General features: G+C 44.0%; 1 protein-coding gene across 1 annotated transcript in view; it reads left to right on the top strand.

Annotated features, from left to right (window-relative positions):
- LOC126484362 (UDP-glucosyltransferase 2-like) overlaps positions 1-14,748 on the top strand; it is a 109,219-nt gene extending 94,471 nt beyond the window's left edge. The window contains exons 7-8 of the mRNA XM_050107831.1: positions 1,947-2,166; positions 14,039-14,748. Of these exons, the coding sequence (XP_049963788.1) occupies positions 1,947-2,166; positions 14,039-14,330 (512 nt within the window). The 3' untranslated portion in view covers positions 14,331-14,748. The remainder of the gene's footprint in view (positions 1-1,946; positions 2,167-14,038) is intronic.
- The last annotated feature ends 5,018 nt before the right edge of the window (positions 14,749-19,766 follow it).

The raw sequence follows: 19,766 nt of genomic DNA, 5'->3' as shown, positions 1-19,766 counted from the left end.
ACTGCTTTCGCAGACTCACGACGGCCCGACACCCGGACACCTGTTCTCGACCAAGGAGAGTACATTCCTCCGATTCTTTGGGTGTGTTCGTGATGTCTTCTGTGGACCTTCCTGTAATATCAGTATTACCTAGGTTTGTGGAAACATTTCGCCTCAGTGGCCGAAATGGGTCAGCACTGCACGATTCCCAATACTATGTCGCCGGGACAGCTGTTGCGTTTTTTTGGGGTGACTTAGGCACCCAAGCTGTGCTACTTCCTTAGTGGGAGAGCAGCAGCGTTTTCATTGTGACGCTGGCTGTGATGTCAGAAAGCATAGTGGTGGCTGCCTGTTCAACGACGTGAGATGTGTTAGGATTGGAGGAACAAATTTTGCACGTCTTCTGGAGGGAAGCAGCTTGGTACACACAGACGTCCGGGACTGGTACATGAATGCCGTACCGCTTTCGACGCGATTTTTAGCTCTTGGTGCGTGCCCCATGTGGAGTATTTTACGGATTTGAGAGGAGTGTGAGGGTACTATTATTGGTGTGATGGATGTGAAGGAGAGAGGAGTGTTGGAGAGTAGTGTTCCATGGACGCAGTGAAGGAGAGAGTAGTGTCGGAGAGTGGATTCTTGCAGTGGCCTTGAACAAGGAGGTGGATTCGGACGAGAGTAAGAAATGGAGACCCACATTGGAGCCGACGCAGAGGCTCACTGATGACCACATTCTAGAAATCTACATGCACGTGGTGAGCAGTTCCGAGCAGCGGCAATAGGAATCTTTAAGGTGAATTTCACCAACTGCACTGTGCTCTTACAAAAGCAGGAATCACTAATTTAAATATATGGTTCTAGCTTTGGTATTATCAGCTATAATGAATTAGTTACATTAATAGCGCATAATTCACAATTAAAGTGAGAAGCAGAGTCGCTTTTCCACCCTCTTCGCAATTTTGTCAACTGTGCATCTGTACACACTTAATTTTAATAAAGAGGTGCATGAATATAACAGACATGTTTTGCTGCTCTGTGTCTCATGTCTTCTGGAAATAAATATGTCGTTATCTTGAATGTCATCTGTTTTTCAACTAGGCAGCATTACTTTGGTAAATTTTATAAATTACGTTAACCTATGTTTGGAGTAGTACGAGTAATCTTGAAGTAGAGTTCATGATGCCTACCTCAGTTTCACTGCTCATGGCAGAAGACTTTTTTCATTCCTGTTTAGATTTCGTTGGGTTTAATTTTACAATAATGTGACTGAGGGGTGGTTCTGTTTCGTAGAAATCATCTGATGAAGAGGCGCATTGGCAGTAGGCACATACCTGCCCATCAGATGGGTAATTTCATCTTTAAATTAAGGCCAATGCTTGTTACTAATATATTTTTTCAACCAATAATTCCCTTTTTGCTTTTCTAGCCAGTTTTCTATGTCCTCCTTGCTCCATACATCACGTTATTTTGCTTCTAAAGTAGCAGAATCCCTTCACTTCTTGTACTTCATGGTCCCATAAGTAGATGTGAAGTTTATCACTAATAATCTTGTTTCTACTACTCCTCATTTCTTTCTCTTTCTTCATTTTCTCTCAACCTGTACTTACATTCATTAACCTATCCAGTCGATTCCCAAGTCCTGTAGCTCAACTTGACTTTCACTGATGATATCAATGTTATCAGCTAGTCGTATTGTTATTTTTTCATCCTCAGTTAGACACACTTTTGAAATTCTCTTTTATTCCCGTCACTGCTTCTTTTATGTCATGATTGAACAGTAGGGAAAAATAATGCGTTTGCAGTCTTACATCCTTTTCAATCCGCGCACTTTGTTCTCAGTCTCGATAGTGTCTAACACAAATATCACTTGAGTCTAGCACTGAAATTTTAGTACCCATGTCGACGGTATTCGGCACCTTCGAGTCAAGAGTGAGAGACGATGATACCCTGTGACTGCACTTGTGCGGCAGACCACCCCAAGACGGTGGCGTTCATCACGCACGGCGGGCAGCTGGGCCTGCAGGAGGCGGTGTGGGCGGGGGTGCCCCTGCTGGTGGTGCCCGTCAGGTCCGACCAGCGCCACAACGCCGCCGCCATGAGCCGCCGCGGCGTCGCCCTCACCCTGACCGTGGGCCAGCTGACAGAGCACAGCCTTCGTGACGCTCTGGACAGCCTCATCAACGACACCAGGTGAGCGCGCCTGACGAGCTGCAGGTTTCTACCAAACCCGACCACGTGACGAATGACAGGGCACAGTGTGCACGAAGCTCCGGGCTGTCTCGCCAATGGCACTATGTGCTGGCACCATGAACGGCCTCGACCTTGCCCTCGTGGCAGCTGGCCGAGCACAGAGTGGATCAAACTCTGGACAGGTTCGACAACGACCCCAGATTACCTCAATTGGTGCTTGGGGCACCATCGCCAACTCGTAAGGCTGCAATCACATCCGATAATTTGGTCGATTGTTGATGTGGTACTACGAACTTGTTGATAGTTTCATGGCCACTTGTTAATGTATTGCCTGTTAGCTTCAATCTCAGGAGGGGACTGATGACCTAAGACGTTAAGTCCCATAGTGCTCAGAGCCATTCAATCTCAGGATATTCTGCCAACGTTTGTTTAACAATTTTCCCGAAGTTTAGCTGGATCGAGTGCCTGTCAAAGGTTAACGCCCTATTGCTGGTGGTGTACTACAGTCAATCTCGCGGCCACAGATTTTCTGTATCTGTCACACCAACGCCTGAGGGCTTTTCCCATTATAGCTGTTGCCCTCGCTTTGTTACTTGCAACGACCCATCGCTGCAGATCGGGACATCAGGATCCGTTTACCACGAGGCGTTATTCTTGTCAAGTGTGGCGTTTGTACCGTACATTCCCAGGGTGGTGCATATAATGTGCCGTATCTTTCGCAAACGTGGTATAAATTTACAATATGACCAAGAAAATAGAAGAGTGCTACAGATCAGCAAAAGAGAGCCACTTACAATGTTGGGAATGTATCACATACAGAGTATATGTGGGAAAGTCTGTACTGTAATGACTGGAGAACCCATCAGATCCAGGATCATTGAATACTAACATTATTACAGGTTGGGCCAGATGAGGAAACAAGCTACTGCAGAGCAAGCGCTGTCTGAAGCCAATCGCACAATAAAATTTGCTGACACTTAGGTTCCTACTGTGAAACAGAAGCCATAGAAGTTCACAGACCTGACAATAGTTTAAACGAGATACAAGAAAGCCCTTGGACAAAGGGATACTGTATTCCTGTGCTACAGTGAACGACCACTGCAGGTAGCAAGGGGAGAAGCACAGTGGTAATGATGACGTGTCCCACTGACAAGTCCTGAGAGGAACTGAGAGGACTGCAAGAATGCGAGTCAAATAACTTACTTGGCAGAAGGTCTGGTGGTCGTGGGCTGTCTTCTGTGCACTGAAAAGAGGGCTGTAGGGTGAGTTAGAATACGGAACTCGGCTGGGATCTCAGGATACACTGGATGTAATCATAAATCATTGCATGAGGATATGTACACTAGAAGCACCCCTGGCACATCCGTTTTATAAACAGTTCTATACACAAAGTCTACTAACTGCCTTCTTAGTAGTATAACTTCTCACAGCTCCCTAAGTCACAATATAGCAGAGGTGGGCGCACAAGACTGAGGGTTGACTACATCGAAACGAGTCTGAGCCCCTCGTGGTTATGCAGCACTGCACTACAATCTCACAGCATCATAACTCCAGCTAAACCATACCTGACCAACTGACCAGCTGCTCCATCACTGCCATCACTGCCATCACTGCCGTCACTGCCATCACTCTATGGTGGCTAGCCCTTTTATAGGTGGTAGTGCACCTGGCACCACTTGTTCTAGAAGTTTCCAGTACTCTCGAGCATTGCGTGTGTGTTACGCGGCAGCACGTGATGCCTACGTGACAAACAGTCCTTACTCCGCTATGTTCGCTGTGTCCAAGGGTTGCAGCTTGTAACGGCTCTGGAGCCTCGTGATGGGACATAGTCCGCTCTTGTTAGCAGAGTAAACATTACACATAAGCTACGTCCGGTCACGTCCGCCTCGCTGGTAGCAAGAATTTCCAAGCCTACATCTAACTTGATTTTTAACCCTGTTTTCTATCATTCGAGACAATGAGCAGCGTAAAGCTCTCAGACGTTGGCATACGTATGGTCTCTGGCCACGGGTTCGACGCTAGTCCGCCACCGGAAGTCGAGGGTGAACCTTTGGCGATGCCAGCCACTTATGCTGGCGAACCGACAGCAAAATATTGTAAATAAAAGTCATCTGACGAACCCGAGGCAGGCACCAACAGACTATCTACAAGAGTCCCCTGCAATTCACACTCAGGTGCCTGGCAGATATATTGTATGATAGTATAATTTAGCGAACAAAATACAGTGCAATTACTATCGGACGAGATTTCTGACTGAATACGGGACTTCCTAGCAAACAAAACTCAAAACATCGTTCTTGACAGGGCGAAATTGACAAACGTGAAAGAAACTACATGGCTACACCGAGCTATTCTATGGGACCATTATTCATTATAATGTATAGGTGCAAATAACAGTAGAAACTCCATGAGGCTGTTTGTAGACGATGTTGTTGTCTATGGGCTGCAATGTCAGAGGAGTGTAGGGAACTGCAGATGGCTGTACAGATGACTGCCACTTGGCACTGAGGGTAAATAAATGTGACAAACTGATCATTTGCAGACGAAGTGGTCTGTTACTGTTCGATTACACTATTGCATATAAGTCACTGAAACCAACCATAAATTAGCTAGGAGCGACCTAAACTGGAATGCTCACATAAAACTGATTGTGTGGAAAGCAGATGCAAGCTGCAATTGATGGGAAGAATAGGCAGGAAGTGTGATTCGTCCACTAAATGAATGGCCCATGAGGCACTTGTTTGACCGATTCTTGAATGCTGCTTACCAGTGGTGGAGCCCTACAGGTTGGGCTAACGGAGGAAGAAGATCCAACGAAAGGTGGAGCCTCTCGTCACAGGTTCGTTTAGTAGGCATAAGAGCATTACGGAGTCACTCAACAAACTCCACTGGCAGAGGCTAAACGACAGGCGTCGTGCAAAGAATGTTTTTGAGCAACCCAGAAAAGTTTACCGTTGAAATTCCGAAAGTAAGCTCCCGCTGAGATTTTGGAAACCTATTACCTCCTCCCACAGAAGTACATCTCGCTCTCTCGCTCTGTGGCCACAATGAGAAAGTCGGACAAGTCAGAGGTCGCACGGAGCCTTATCGACAACCGTGCGCATCAGGGACTACTCGCGAACGGAACAGGGAAAGCTAGAGGTGACGTTAGCGCCAAAAGTACCCTCCGCTAACGGTCATTCTGAATTTTCGTTTTTTTGCAACGTATTTTTGGCTACAGCAGGATAGTATAAGTATCCTCGCATCTGACTACGGTTTGCAGATTCTTGGCTGGAATACTGGAAATACCAATGTTTTATTTTCCTTTCTTAAAAAAAAAAAAAAAAAAAACCTGTGAATTTGGCTGATCATTCCGAAATGTTATTACTCAGATTAGGAAATCAGCTGAACCAAACTGTTATGTGTTTTGCATGTGGTTGTTAAATAAGAGACCGGTAGAGTAATTAATCGGTTCATGAATTTTAATGTCAGTCTAACGTGTGTTCCCTGTCTAATGACCGGTTGGTTACGTGTAGCTTGAGTTCTTTGGTATAATACTGGCTTATGGGATTTTATGTAATATATGATTAATTTGCGTTAACGGGGCAAATAATGTCACTTCATCACTCGACATTGACCGTACTGGCAGAAACTTCAGGATCTAATATAGTACCAGAAACTGTGGTTTCCAACATACTAATAAAACTGCAGTGTTACGTAAGGTAGCACAAACTGTGAGTTCCAATGACCTAGCAAAAACTGTGATTTTATCTTACTTGCAGAAATTGCTGTTTCCAAAACACTAGCAGACCCTGAGGGTTCTATCGCACTAGCAGAAACGGTGGATTTTATCAATCGCAGAAGTTGCACTTTCCAATTTAGTAGCAGGAACTGAAGGTTCCATTACACTAGCTGAAATTTCGGTGTAATATAAAAATATGTAGCTTCCATTCTGCCAGTAGAAATTGCGGGTTCCAAAGTATTAGCAGATACTGTGGATTCCATCGTGCTGAAAGAAATCGTAGATTCCAGCGTGCTAAGAGAATCTGTGGGTTTCAATGTATTAGAGGAAACTACATCTCAAACATATTAACAAAAGCTGTGGGTTCCAACAACCTAGCGGAAACTGCATGTTCCATAGCAGTATCAGAAATTTCTCTTTGCAGTGGGCTAGCAGAAACAGCGAAGTTCAGCATGCTGACAGAAACTGTGTGTTCCACTGTGTTATGAAAAACTGCCAGTTGTAATGCACTAGCAGAAACTAAGGGATCAATTGCACTAACTGAAACTGCGGCTGTACTATCAGAATCTGCAAGTTCCTTTGTGCTAACAAAAACTGCATATTCCAATATACTATCAGACACTGTACTTTCCGTTCTGATATGAATTTAACAAGGACGTTAATTAATGAGAGGACAGGATCAACAAGTCTTAATGTAACTACTGGGTAACAACTTGAACATCCTTGGATTATTCAAAATAAAATCTTCATAAATTTACTACTATAATCTTGCAAATTACTAGAATACTACAAATTACTGCAACGCTAAAAATTACAAGAATACTACAAATTTTCGTAAATTCCTTTCTTTTGACAAAAAACATTTACTAGCTGCTAGAATTAAACTTTGTTTCTTTTGCTATTGAAACAGTGCAACATTAGAAAAGGTTAACCCCCAGTGAGAATCCAAATTTTGCCTTAGGTTCCAAAAGTATTACAAGAAGAAATGCAAGAAGAAGTTTACTGATTTAAAACATTAAATTTTCTCTTTCTACGACAGTGTAACTCCAGGATAAGGTTCATTTACGCCAAGAAACCAATTTTCATCATATTCCAAAAGTTGTACAAGGAGCAATTTACTAATTTAAGGCATTAAATCTATTCTTATTAAAAGAGTGCAACTCTAAAACACAGTTCATTTACATTAAGAAACCGAATTTGCGTAAAGTTACTAAGGATTACAAAGGTAATTTAGTCACCTCAGGTATTAAATATTTTCTTATTAAACAGTGCAACATGTATATTCTCTTTATCCTTCCAGAATTTCAAGCAAAACAATTTACTCAAAGGTGTGCCTTAGGCTACAGTAAATCACGTGGATCTGGCTCGCGAACGGCACGTACCACTCTGAGGTAGATCTAGGGCACCCGATATGCAGCGACAAGGCATGGAGTTAGCATTGGATGAACTATGACATACCTAAAACCTCTCTTAACCCTAGAACGGTCGGGCCACAAACAGTTTCGAGAATGGTCGGACTGCGTCTGTGGGACACACTAAATAAAACACAACAAGTGAGGAACAGTATATTTCCAGGAAATGGCAGATTTTTATTTTGTTAAGGTACTACTTAATGCTATATTGACATTATTTTAACCTTTTGAATTATACAATACTGTAAAAAAGCAACTGAAAAAAAACATACTTCTTTGTAGTACTAGGTGTATGTCAACTGGAAATACAAGTAAATTTGATTCATTTAGGACTGTAAATGAGAATAAGTTGTAGAACTAAGAAGCAGAAATGTTGAAATTTCACCATATAAAAGGAAATTGTGAGTATAATGAATAGTTTGTGAGATATCTTCCTCAAAAATTATCATTTTTCGAAACAGTCGCCGCAAACCACTTCAGCATGCGTCAAGCATAGCAATTCCTTTCAAACTTTGCAGAAGTGTTTGGTTTTGCATCTTCGCCTTTCCTCTGGTTGTCGATCTTCAACTAATTTTTTTCTTTGGTGTCGGAGTGGTTAGAGGCAAGCCTGCGAATTTATCGCAGGAGGTTTGGCTGGGTTGCACGCATTGTCAAATATGGTGTTATGAGAGACTTTCCTAGGGTTCTGAGGTATTCTCTTCTAACTCAAATGTTTTTGTTTGCTTTGAATACAATGCAGCCACTGAAAGCTGCAGCGTTCAGCAGCTGAAAAAAGAGTGAAAGTCCACCGTCTTGTCCCTCTAGCAACAGTATATTCACCACACCTAGCATCAACGACATCTACGCCGCCCTTTGTAGTACATTATTATGCCTGGTTTTTTCTTTTCACAACTGCCACTGTCAGTTTCATCACAATGATACACTGACGAAAAGCAGTACTGAGATGTTTCATTTTGGTGCATATGAGAGTAATGTGACATCTTCCTAAAATCTAAACATACATGGGTACTATGAAACTTCCTGGCAGATTAAAACTGTGTGCCCGACCGAGACTCGAACTCGGGACCTTTGCCTTTCGCGGGCAAGTGCTCTACCAGCTGAGCTACCGAAGCACGACTCACGCCCGGTACTCACAGCTTTACTTCTGCCTGTACCTCGTCTCCTACCTTCCAAACTTTACAGAAGCTCTCCTGCGAACCTTGCAGAACTAGCATTCCTGAAAGAAAGGATATTGCGGAGACATGGCTTAGCCACAGCCTGGGGGATGTTTCCAGAATGAGATTTTCACTCTGCAGCGGAGTGTGCGCTGATATGAAACTTCCTGGCAGATTAAAACTGTGTGCCCGACCGAGACTCGAACTCGGGACCTTTGCCTTTCGCGGGCAAGTGCTCTACCAACTGAGCTACCGAAGCACGACTCACGCCCGGTACTCACAGCTTTACTTGTGCCAGTACCTCGTCTCCTACCCTCCAAACTTTACAGAAGCTCTCCTGCGAACCTTGCAGAACTAGCACTCCTGGAAGAAAGGATATTGCGGAGACATGGCTTAGCCACAGCCTGGGGGATATTTCCAGAATGAGATTTTCACTCTGCAGCGGAGTGTGCGCTGATATGAAACTTCCTGGCAGATTAACGGTTCGCAGGAGATCTTCTGTAAATTTTGGAAGGTAGGATACGAGGTACTGGCAGAAGTAAAGCTGTGAGTACCGGGCGAGAGTTGTGCTTCGGTAGCTCAGTTGGTAGAGCACTTGCCCGCGAAAGGCAAAGGTCCCGAGTTCGAGTCTCGGTTGGCCACACAGTTTTAATCTGCCAGGAAGTTTCATATCAGCGCACACTTTGCTGCAGAGTGAAAATCTCATTCTGGAAACATCCCCCAGGCTGTGGCTAAGCCATGTCTTCGCAATATCCTTTCTTTCAGGAGCGCTAGTTCTGCAAGGTTCGCAGGAGAGCTTCTGTAAAGTTCGGAAGGTAGGAGACGAGGTACTGGCAGAAGTAAAGCTGTGAGTACCGGGCGTGAGTTGTGCTTCGGTGGCTCAGTTGGTAGAGCACTTGCCCGCGAAAGGCAAAGGTCCCCAGTTCGAGTCTCGTTTGGGCACACAGTTTTAATCTGCCAGGAAGTTTTATATCAGCGCACACTCCGCTGCAGAGTGAAAATCTCATTCTGGATACAAGGGGACCCTTTTTCAGACTTTCTGGTTAAAAACTAACCTGGAATTTCGGGCTTATTTTTTTAACGTACCAAGAGCAGTAATAGTCTTTTTTTCTGACGACTGGGTAGGCAATAAACCAATTACCTATTATCAGCTTTCTTCCAGACCCTTTTACTGAATCTACAAGACGCAAAATAACATCATCTGCCTTGTTACTGACTTTCTATTGTCCTTGTGGCTGTGTACATCAATAGACTTCCAAATATTTTGCGTAGCATGTTTTAGAAGAAGCCAGGATGAAAACCTTGATGCCATACTTGGCAGGTTGATTTGGGATATACGAGAATTTCGTCCAAAGTAACGTTTTCTGCTGGAGAAACTTATGCACTGAAGTTACATACATCAAGAATGAATCTTATGGCAGCAAGAATATCTTGTGCTTTTCTTTCTTTCCTCGTTTGGATGTTGCCAAATCTGATACAAAGAGTAAAAATCTGAATCTTTCCAATGACATACTTGCTCGAAGGGTTTCTATTCCAGTCGTATCTGTATTGCAAAACTCTTCGATATTCATTTTACCGCCATGCAATGTTCGAGCCAAGTAAAGTAGGACAAAATATGCCTTCTATTCATCAAAACTTGTAGACATATTAGGGCCACTTGTATAATTGTTTCGAACTGAATGAGTAATAGATAGTGGTTGATTCAGGAACTAAATCAATCAATAGATTGGTAAAAGGTAAGTGCCATGAATCCAACGGTGACTATACATCTATCGCAGCTCGAATGCTTCAAGGAAAATGAATGGTAACTATGTTGCGACGTCTTGTTCAAACAATTTGTGGGAAACAACTTTTTCTCCAGTTAGTTGCTCCGTTCCTTCCTTTACAAAATTGCATAGGTGATGTACCTGAGTCAGTTATGTGACATGTACCTGAATCAGCAACGGTAGGTGCATCGGTGCTGGCGGAAGACTGAACATCTTCCACTTCACCACCACCTATTTCACTATTACTGTCCTGATCACTGTTTATATCGAACTCAGGGTTCCTGTCACAATCGTCTACTTTGCTCTCATCATCATACAAAATTTGGAAATTTCACTGTATGAAAATTTTGTCTTACCATTTTAATCTGTAAACTATTGACAATGATAATTCGGTTTTAAGACATCACAAATAGTTCGCAAAGTAACTCAGTGACAGATTACACCAAAATAAAAATGGGATAGTACTGACCGAAATGTGTAACGTAAACGTTCGGGCTGGATCTGACAGAGCAATGCGCTTTTTGGAAGACTGCCAAACAATGACTTAACAGAAGAAAACCCTCATTCACGACGTGAATGTTTTTCTCTCGGATATTACAAGAAGTTACCAGAGTGCTCCAGTCAAATCGGAAACTATAAGAATATAAGTTCAGTGAAACAAAAACTAGTGGGTCTCACACACACAGCCCGACAATTTTAGGGTCAGATAAAGCAGGGATCAAACAGCAGTTTACTGGCCCACGTCAGAAAACATGTCCTCAAGGTTAGAGCAGAAGCTGGCACGAGAAATTTAGTATCATCAAAACACAAACCTTAATCTCGAAAAAATTTCATATTGAAGTTCATCAGGCGTGCCAAACAACGTAAGTCTCTATCCATGGTGCAGCGCAACGGCTACGAGTTACCTCAACCTTGAACAAGTGTTCGGCTAGACAATTTGAGTTAAACACGCTAACAAGTATCGAGCACTTCAGTAAGTCCGAAGGATCGCTCAGGCAACTATTAACTATAACTTGGCAAGAATTACAAATCACTCATACTTTCGCACAACTGTTGTTATTGTTAGCTTCTTGATAAACAAAAGTTGAACAGTTAAAGTAAGGCAACACAAACAGGACACAACATCCTTTAAAAGAATAAAACCTAATAACACTAAAAGACTTATCTCCCTGCAGTATTTGCCTTTTTAGTTTAAGAGTGATCAGGTATAATAGTTCCGGTGGCTTGCCTACAAGGAAGATGGTTGAGCATACGTGACAAAAGTTCAGAAATAGACATTATGAAAGCAGGGCAGCAAAACGGGTGGCGGAGAACTGAACACGAAGCAACCAGTAGTCACTCAAAAGCTTCCGGCCGGAACGAGTGTCATAGAAATGCCAAAGAAGGCCCACCATCAAAACAGGTAGCGGCAGATCCCAAACTCTGTCTTCGGCCGAGCATGGCACGCAAGTAGGATCAACAACCGCTCCGACTGCTCGTCAAACGGCCGCGACGGCGCAGGAAGCGCCGCAGAGGTGTCTGCCGGCAGCGTCAGCGGGAGGGAACGGCTGCTGGAACGCGCGCACGCCGGGCAAGCTGCCTCGTGCGCCGTCCTCTGCACGAGCCTTCGCCCGACTGTCTCTTCCATCATCCCTCCGTCAGAGAGTGCTAGCTCTGCACATACCCAGAATCAGTGCTCATATTCGCCAGGTAGGAGGTATTGGTCTCGCACGCGGTTCACATAGTACAAGAAGGAACGCTAGTTTCCAATGTACTGACAGAAACTGTGGGTTCCGACATATTAGCAGAAACTCCAGCGTCAAATATACTACCGGAAACTGCCGGTTCCAACATCCTGGTGGAAACTCTTGGTTCCACGGTACATCAGAAGCTGTGACTTCCAGTGCCCTTACAGCAACTGTTGGTTCAGTGGTATTAACATAAACTGGAATTTGAAATGTACTAGCAAAAGCATTAGGGCTCAACGTACTAGTATAAATCGCGGGTTTCGTCATATTAGCAGTTCTAACGAACTAGAGGGAGCCGCATTTGCGCTTGTACTAGCATAAACTGCCGGTTCCCTTACAACGAAAAATAATTAAATGAAAAGACACAGCACAGCGTCAGAATACGCGTTGGAACATTCAATAAATCAAGCCTTCTGTCCATACTGTATACCAGCTAGATTCCTTTCAGAGTACGCTGATGCAATAGCTCTGTACTTAATACAACTGTCAGCTCGACGAACGATCCGTTCCCAAATACTGCAAAGTTGCACGAGTCACACCACGAAAGGCGATAGTATTAAACCACTAAATTACAGGCCCATATGATCAACGTGGATATGCAGCAAAAATTTGGAACATATCTTGTGGTCAAACATTGTGAGTTGCCTCTATTGGCACGTAGTCAACACGGATTAAAAAAATAACGTTCTTGTGAAACACAACTAGGCCCTTCTCACACGAAGTGTTGAATGTTATTGACAAGGGATTTCAAATTGATTCTGTATCTCTAGATTTCCAGGACCCTATTGACACTGTACCTCACAAGCGGCTTGTAATCAAATAGCGTGCTTGTGGAATATCGTCTCAGTCATATGTCTGGCCAGTGTGGCCGAGCGGTTCTAGGAGCTTCAGTCTGGAACCGCGCGACCGCTACGGTTGCAGGTTCGAATCCTGCCTCGGGCATGGATGTGTGTGATGTCCTTAGGTTAGTTAGGTTTAAGTAGTTCTAAGTTCTAGGGGACTGATGACCTCAGATGTTAAGTCCCATAGTGCTCAGAGCCATTTGAACCATTTTTTCAGTCATATGATTGGATTTGTGATTTCCTGTCAGAGACATCACAGTTCGTAGTAATTGAATGAAAGTCAAAGAATAAAACAGAAATGATTTTCTGAAGTCCCCTAAGTAGTGTTACAAGCTCTCTGGTGTCCCTTGCCAATATGAACGATTTATGAGACAATGTGAGGAGCCGTCTTAGGTTGCTTGCAGATTGTGCTGTCATTTACCGTATAGTAAAGTCGTCAGAAGATAAAAAAAAAATTCAAAACGATTCAGAAAAGATATGTCCCTGGTGCGGAAATTGGCACTTCACCCTAAATAACGAAAAGTGTGAAGCAATCGACATGAGCGCCGAAAGGTATACGCTAATCTTCATGTACACTATAGATGAGTCAAATCTAAAGGCCATGAATTCAGGAATGACAGTTACGAACAACTTAAATTGGAAAGAACACATAGAAAGTGTAGTGCGGAAAGCGAACCAAAGACTGAGTTTTATTGGCCGAACATTTAGCAGATGCTACAGGTCTGCTAAACTGACTGCCTACGCTACGCTTGTCCGTCCTCTTTCGCGGTACTGCTGCACTGTGGGGGATCCTTACCAGCTAGATTTAATGGAGTACATCGAGAAAGTTCAAAGAAGGGCAGCACGTTTTGTGTTACCGAGAAATAGGGGACAGAGTCTCACAGACAAGATACAGGATTTCGCTGGACATCATTAAAACAAAAACGTTTCTTGTTGCGGCAGGTCTTGTCACGAAATATCAATCACCAACTTTCTCCTCTGAATGCGGAAATATTTCGTTAACACCATACTATGCACGGAGAAACAATCATCATAAGAATAAAAGGAGAATCGAAGCTCGCACGTAAAGATATAGATGTTCGTCTTTACCGCCTGCGTGGAATAATAGGGAATTATTCTGGAGATGCTTCGATGAGTCATTTACCACGCACTTCAGTGTGATTTGGAGAGTAACAATGTAGGTGTACATGTAGAATTATTTGCCTCTTATCTTTCGTAGGACGCCGTCACTTGTATCGGCGCTGTTTCAGCTACCGAGAGCGCATGAGGGAGCTGTCGGTGCTCTTCCGGGACCGCCCCCGGCCGCCTCTGGAGGAGGCAGTCTACTGGGTGGAGTACGTGCTGAGGCACCGGGGGGCGCCGCACCTGCGCCCCGCCACCCTGGACCTGGCCTGGCACCAGCACCTGCTGCTGGACGTCGCCGCCCCCGCCCTGGTCACGCTGCTGCTCGCGCTGGCGGCCGCCTACGCCGGCCTGCGCTGCCTGCTGGGGGCTCTCTGGAGGGGCGGAGCAGCGAGGCGGCAGGAGGTCAAGAGTGACTGAGCGACATAGGGCAGCGCTGGTCCTCCGGCCCAGCTAAAGTCGCACGTATAACATCCAGAGGCGATGCCTATGTGCAATGATACTTGTTGGTTGGGCGTGTTCTGGTACAGAGTTAGAGTTGAAGCTACAGTTACTGAGTTATCACCTGAGATTTTTTCAACAGCAGTTCCCAAGAACAGTCATATTTTCGGAAAGTTGGCTACATTTCGCTAGGAAACACTCTGTAATACTGACTGACCAAGTTCCACCGATAAGTAAATGAAACTTGTAAATGCAGCCCGTCAGATGTATTATGCAAGATTTTTCCATGCAGCATCATGCTTTTACACATTTTGTTTTTAATTTCTGTGCTCAGAAAGTACAATCATTACGACGAAAAATGGAAAGTAATTTTTTTTATTGAATCCTTAATCTAAATCAGAGTGATATGTGTCTTCGTTTGCAAATGTTGTGTAAGCGTAAAATCTCTAAGTAAAGAGTGAAAAACACTTTCTGCCTTTTACTTGATTTCAGTTTTCTGCGAATTAAAAATAAATGGTGATCCATGGACTGCAGCAAGTATTCTATTCAAGATATCCCCGTAATAAATTGAGAAACAGCAAAGTTTGAAATTTTATGTGTTGAAACACACAATGAAACTTATATCAAAAATGTAAAATATTCAACGTAGGTTTTAGTCAATGTATACGATATTCTAACGACAAAATGAACATCCTGAACCAGTCCTCCCTCGTAATTTTTTTCCTGTAATAGTGATTTGTCAGGGCAAAGAGTGTATGAAAGAAAATTTACGGAAAATTCACCGGAAAGGTCGGGGATCTGGATGATATTTATGCAAGAAACTCTCAACAAAAGAGAGTTCTGCTGCCACATTTGTTCAGAAAAAAAGCTGCTTTAAGTTTGACAGTTCTGCTATCTCATGTTTTCATAACAACAACAAATTGCGTATTGAATATTCATATCTTGCGAAAGAGAAAATATAATTGAAAACAATAATTCAGTGTGTTAGCGGTCGTGATCACATCTTTGGCGTGTTGTAAAGATTGAACTGATGTGACTTCGTGGAAATTTTCTGGTTTGCGGCCGAAAGTATGCAGTGGAACAAAACTCGCTCTTAAAAGTTAACGAACAACGTGACTGAAGAAACCTTAATTGTAGGTATGATCGATAGCGAGTATGTTCTATGTTCAATACTACTGATTCCAACCGACTTGCCGTTTCAATTTAAGCATGTCAAGTTCCTGGTTCGTCTCATATTTGTAGCGATCATTAATAAATCCTCAGGCCAGTCGTTGGAAGAGTGTATTTTATACCTTGAATTGCAGTGTTTTTTCCTATGGGCTGTAGTGTGTGGCGTGTTCGTGAGCCGGCGCCATTCGTTTTCTCCCTGTGATGTTGGATGAATCCCTTCTCGACCAACTCACTGTCAGCAGTGGGGAAACTATGTTCTGCGCCACTTCCGATATCAAATTTATCAGCAAATTAATTAAATTCCGACAGCTGATTGATTTATGATCTTAACCAATTGTTCTGCTTAGTGCTTCTCATGCAACCTCTTCCGTTTCACTTAACCTACAGTTCTGCTAAGCGTTTCTTGATCCCCTGAGGGTTGATTTAAGACCGCCTTAGCATAATCAGTCCTTCCCCATCCATGTCGCCCCCTCTTCTGGGAAATCTCCAATCCCTCACCCTCCGCCTCGCAAATACAGGCACACATTTGATATCAAATAACTGATTAATTAAATAAATTGATCAATTAACTAATCCATTCCCCTCTTGAAAATCCCCCAGCCACCCCCTACTCCTCTTACTCTCCCATATATGGAAACTAAAGGGAAAATGATTTAGTCTGTGCTGGAGAGGAAGCATCTCATGATACACGACATTGAAGTCATTGGCAATTACATAGCAGAGGATATACTGTTTATTTATAAAATTCGATTTTCAGGGGCTGGATCTTTTTATTTGGCTGGAAAAGCACACATTCAGAAACTACATTTCCTAATTACATAATCACACAGCTGCAGATTGGGTTGTTGTCTTGTTAGAAGATTTCAGTGTGTGTGTTCACCTTGACGTGCAGGGATCCACTGAGCTAGTGCACAACGCCACCACCAGAAGATGCCCCATCCCCAACCCTCGCTCCCAGCCTCCCCACAACACCCAGACGAAAATGGTTGGAAGAAGATTCAGGCTGTGCTGGAGAGGAAGGATCTCACAACACGAAATTCAAAAATGGTTCAAACTCCTCTGAGCACTATGGGACTTAACTTCTGAGGACATCAGTCCCCTAGAACTAATTAAACCTAACTAACCTAAGGACATCACACACATCCATGCCCGAGGCAGGATTCGAACCTGCGACCGTAGCGGTCGCTCGGTTCCAGACTGTAGTGCCTAGAACCGCACGGCCACTAGGGCCGGCACACGAAATTCAAATCAATGTTAGTAAGATACTGATGTATATTCTTTATTGGAACATTTTCCAAGAGAGGGGGCTCCCCCACTTGGTTAGACTTCACGTATGAACTTGGCTTCCCAGTCCGCTTCCCATGACGTAATAACTGTAACCACAAAGGTACAGAATGAAGTGCGGCATAGTAGCAGCGTATGGAATCTCCTGCACGTCTCTCTGTCGTTCGGGGGCCGCCACTGAGGTCATAAACAGTACAGTGTCCTAATTAGTGATCATGATACTAAATACCACTGACCAAGGGACGGATGTCGGCCTCCTATAATCTTGCGACCTGAAACAAAGCATCAAGTGGATGTATGCTGTTGATCGGGAAATTCGAGACACGCTTCCTGTCTCTGTCTTCCTCAAGTGGTTACTCTCTCTTTGTGTGGTGAAAAAACGTCTCCTAACAAACACATAGCCATTATCATCTCGCCTAGGAATGCTATGTTCCTACCCGACAATGCTGGAGGCAAAGGGGGATCTGACGCAATCTGGATATCAGGAATAGTGAGAAATATTCAATTATTATTCCATTACTATCAAATTAATTGTTAACCATTTACAGGAGTCAAGATCGCTGAAAGCATTCACCACCACCTTAGGATCATCCTTCTTGGTAATAAAAGATGCATTCTACGCCTGAATATCACTTACTCACATTATGTAAACCAAATAATTAAATTAGCGCCACAAACAGATCGTAGTGCTAAATATGTCTGAGCTCTTCTATGTGCAGACGTTTGACAACACAAGCAGTTCCTCCACCACAACGTTTCCAATAAACATATCTAGTGAGAAAGATTTTACTGAAGACACACGCGAAGAGCGCGCCTACCACCGTTCACCACACGACAAAGAAACGACTGTGCACATCGAACGTGAAGCACCAATCTCCCGATATTCCCACGCCTGCCGCACCGAACTCTCAGAGGTCAAGCAGTCATCCGATCAATTTTCCTCGGGGGCTCACCACTCTGAGTTCATACTTGGCTACCATGAGGCCCCAGCCTTTGAAGCACCACTTCCATTTGCGTGGTGCCTGTCTATCCTTCTGCTATTCATTTTTCCCTTCATTGGGGAACATGTCTGGGATATTTCTGGGAATGTGTTCGGAGGTGTTATAGCCTGACATCACTACTGCCTTTTTTTCTTTGTACTCCATCTCCCACCCCTCCTCTGCTTCAGCATCTGAGGTTCTTCAGTGATTCTTCTTCCTCCCTGTGCGTTCACGAAGTCTGGCCCACGCGTTTGATGTTTAACGGGTGACTGGATAACGTGTCGTTCCTAGCCTCAGGTCGACAGGAAGGGTCTGAAAGCATCCCCTTGTACCAGCCCAGGCCAAGGTGGGGGTGACAGCCTGAGCTGTTACCCTCACAAACTGCCAAATGGTCCCTCTCTCAGGATTTCAGAAGGTGTGACATAAGGTGTGAACAATCACCTAAGGCAGGAGAGACCTGCTCTGAGTGAGACCCCGAGTTGGGAAGAGCACACCACAGGAGACACTGGCAGCCATGTGGGATTTTCTCGCAATGAACCGATCACCATCACAGTCTATGTCTACTAAATATAAACGGAATACGGCTTCCCAGCTGTACCTCAGTTCCTCGTGTTGTCATGTGCTGAGGAAGGTCAATCCTTTGTTACTGTTAAAACGTTTATTATTCAGAAAGGTATTGATGCAGCTGCAGGCCCTGTGAAACTCTGTTCTCATTTACGTAATGGTACTTTGCTTTCCGAGACCAATTGGATTTTCAGGACCTGTTCAGGGAGTCGTAGCAGTCCGTCGCCTAATGCAAAAGATTGATGAAACCTTAGTGCCTACCCACACACTTTTTCTCACGTTTCGTAGAGTAGTGTTTCTATCAATCTTGGTTATGAAGCCGTCACGTTCTGACTGTACATTCCAAACCAAATTCGTTGCTACCAGTGTCTAAGTCAGGCTCTGGAAGAGCACCAAAGGGCATGGTGTGCATTAAAGAGACCAAGCAACAAAAAGATGTGAGGGAGTTGATCAATAAGCCTGGTGACACCAAATGACGAACAGATGTAGACACTGTAAAGAGAAAAGGTGAAGTGAGGAAGGAAAATGTGGATTAAAACAACTTGGAGCAACGTGTTTAGTAGATGGTTTGACTATGAACATCATCCTTGTGATCAGCATAACACCTGTATGAAATGGAATGCCATCGTCAGGCAGAAGGTCAAAGTGGACCGGAAGGAAATGCGAGAGGTCAAAGCAGTCACGAGGATGCAATTTTGTTTCTTGGAGGCAGATAACAAGTGGACACCGTGATTCCAAGAGCAACCATAATTCCTCGTTGTTTGATCTAATACCACAGACTTTTCATTGGAGGAGAGATGGGGAAAGAGGAGAAGCGGAAAAATGAAGGGCCGTCACCGCGGCAGCTGCCAAGGACTCACTGCTGCAGTGCGCAGAGCCTGAAGGATCCTCTTCCATTAAATCTACAGAAGCGCCGGCATTCTCTCTGGGTTAGCCTGCGGATTCCATGGCAGAAAAACGGCTGGCAAAATGGAGGTCGACTGGGTGAGGGTATCACATGCTGACAGTGTTGAAGAGGATCTCTGAGTTGGTGAAGAAGAAGACCTTTTGTCTTTGTTTGACTTTTTAGAACCTTTGTGGTTGAAGACTCTGATGTAGATTGGCTGAAGGTACGTCAGAAGTCTTTGTAGGAGTGTTCATTATTTCCTGTCCAGCCTCCTTGTCGTGAAGCATGGGGTTTCGCTGCTGAGGCGAAGATTTGGTAGTTTGTTGCACAAGTGGAAGAGAAGGAGAAAGGAATGCTCCCATGACACTGGGTGATTTTACAACTGCAGTACCGAATTTGAGGTCGAAAGTCTGCATAGCCATGTCCATCACGGAGTGAGGCATAGCAAGAGAGGTACAGTAAATGATAAAACGCAGGACTTTCGACTAGCCCACAACATGGGAGCGACAGGGTAACGTACTTTTTCTTTCA

The sequence above is a fragment of the Schistocerca serialis genome, chromosome 6 (genome assembly GCF_023864345.2).
Source record: "Schistocerca serialis cubense isolate TAMUIC-IGC-003099 chromosome 6, iqSchSeri2.2, whole genome shotgun sequence".
Classification (NCBI taxonomy): Eukaryota; Metazoa; Arthropoda; class Insecta; order Orthoptera; family Acrididae; genus Schistocerca; species Schistocerca serialis.
The sequence above is the reverse complement of the archived record's forward strand: the minus strand, read 5'-3'. Positions and strand labels throughout refer to the sequence as shown.